At 44.8% G+C, this 2,152-nt stretch overlaps 1 protein-coding gene across 1 annotated transcript; it reads right to left on the bottom strand.

Annotated features, from left to right (window-relative positions):
- Window positions 1–383: 383 nt before the first annotated feature.
- LOC146960909 (E3 ubiquitin-protein ligase TRIM39-like) lies at window positions 384–1,774 on the bottom strand. The gene has a single exon (XM_085771952.1). It carries the CDS (start codon window positions 1,772–1,774, stop codon window positions 386–388), a length of 1,389 nt encoding a protein of 462 aa, XP_085628078.1. The 3' UTR covers window positions 384–385.
- Window positions 1,775–2,152: the final 378 nt, after the last annotated feature.

Here is a 2,152-nt window from a genome sequence, read left to right as displayed (position 1 = left end):
TTAGATCATTTCATATGAACGGATACAAACTTTTCACATATGTAATTAAACAAGAATCACTTTTCAACTTTTCATGTTCGACATTTTATCATCTGGAGAAAAACTGAAAATAAAGATTGATCAATGACAAAATGATCAAATGTTAAGTAATTTATCATTTTTTAACTCATCACTCCACACAAAGTCATAATAACAAACGTAATGTGAAATGACTCATGAAGATAAAAAAAGAGTGAAAATATTTTACACATGGAAAGTAGTTAAAAAAAAGTAAGAGTGTAATAATGAGACAACAGGAGGACGGGTGCAGTTTAACAGGTTCAATTAACTGACTTTTCCCTTTAAGAAATAAACAACATCATACATATGATCGTCCTCTTTATCTCTAACTGCTCTGCTCCACTGTCACTGACACCTTCACTGGTAACAGCTTCACTGGGAGGTTTCTAATAGTGCCAATGAGTGGAAACATCTTCTCAGAGAACCTGTGTGTGAAGGTGTGTATGTGTGTGTTAGTGTCAGGATCAGAGAACGACAGTTTTCCTCTGTTCAAGTCCAGATTCACTCTGATCCTCTGGAGCTTCTTCTGCACTGGGAGATCAGTGACTGGACCTGATGGTGAACCTGCTCTGTATTTATCTCCATGGAACCATATTCTCCATAATCCAGACAGTATCTCGTCTCCCTTCCTCTGCACAGACTCTGTCACCACACCCAGGCCCCAGTCTGTGCTGTCTCCAACCTCGACATCCCAGCTGTGAGTCCCCGAGTTAAAACCCTCAGAGCCCAGGACACACCAGATATAATCAATCCTCTCTGGATTGTCAGGAAGCTGCTGTTTGACTCCATATCTCACACCTTCAGACAGGATGAGCTCTGGATTAGCAGTGTTTGGGTCCAGAACCACAGGACTGTAGGAGACCATGTCCTTCATCTTGTTCCAGATGTTGAAGGTCAGGTTGCCCAGGTGTTTGGCCTGGTCTATCAGAGCTCCTGAGTCCAGCTGTGGATCCTCCAGCAGGGGGCGCTGCTGGACTCTTTCCACTGCAGCCTTGTAGTTGAGCAGGAATGAGACGTCTTCAGCTCTCAGCTCGTCCTCTGTGGCTCTGACTGTGTGTGAAAGAGCTGCTATCTCTCTGCTCAGAGCCTCCATCTTCTCCTTCATCCTCTGACTCTTCTGCTCCTCTTCTTCCCTCAGTGCAGCCATCCTGGCCTCCTCTTCCTCTTCTAGAAACTGGTGAAGCTTCTTAAACTGATCCTTAATCTGCCTCTCTGTGTGTCGGGCCTGGACCTTAATGTGTTCTGCTGTTTGATTAAACTTCACTTGAACTCTTTCAAAACCCTTTAACTTCTTCTTTAAAGGCTCCAGAGTTTCCTCAAGTTCCTTCTTGAGGTCTGAAGCAGCTTCATCGATGGGTCTGATTCTGTGGTTGGTGTGTTTTTTTGAATCTCTGCAGATGAGACACACTGGCTGCTGATGGTCCAGACAGAAGAGTTTGAGTTTCTCAGAGTGCAGACTGCAGAGAGGCTCTGAAGATCTCTGCTCTCTCTGCTGTAAGAAGCTCTCACACAAGTTCTTCAATGCCAGATTAACAGGTGGTTCATACTTTGAAGATCTTCTCTTACAAACTGGACACAGTTGATCTTGTTTCTCCTTCCACCAGCTCTTCAGACAGTCTTTACAGAAGCTGTGGCTGCAGGACAGAACAACAGGATCTCTGAAGACCTCCGTACAGACCGGACAGCAGAAATCCTCCTCTAGTCTGGAAGCCATTTAGTCTGTGAGTGAAGCTGAAAACACAGCAGACAGGAAGTAGAGTCAGTCATGGCTCCCCTCCCTCCTCTACCGACTAGACTGAAGTTTACTGTGACTCTGAGTCCAGGTTTTAGTCCAACTCACCTTCAGTGTGTGGAGTGTCAGCAGGTTGAAGCAGCAGTGTTGTAGCTGGACTCACTCACAGGAAGTTGTTGGTTTGGTCTGAAGCTGAATCTGATCGTCTCTTCTTCAGTCTGCCGCTCTGGGACTGACAAAGTCCAATAAATTTGTTCCTGGGACTTTGTCCTCTGTGTTAATAACTAACTTGGTTTATCTCAGGTGAGTCATGTGAGGGGGCGGAGCTTTGAAAATGATTGAAAGTTGAACCGGTCAATC

This window comes from Trachurus japonicus, unplaced genomic scaffold, assembly GCF_045865225.1.
Source record: "Trachurus japonicus isolate A0001 unplaced genomic scaffold, Traja_1.0 AP029848.1".
Taxonomy (NCBI): Eukaryota; Metazoa; Chordata; class Actinopteri; order Carangiformes; family Carangidae; genus Trachurus; species Trachurus japonicus.
The sequence above is the reverse complement of the archived record's forward strand: the minus strand, read 5'-3'. Positions and strand labels throughout refer to the sequence as shown.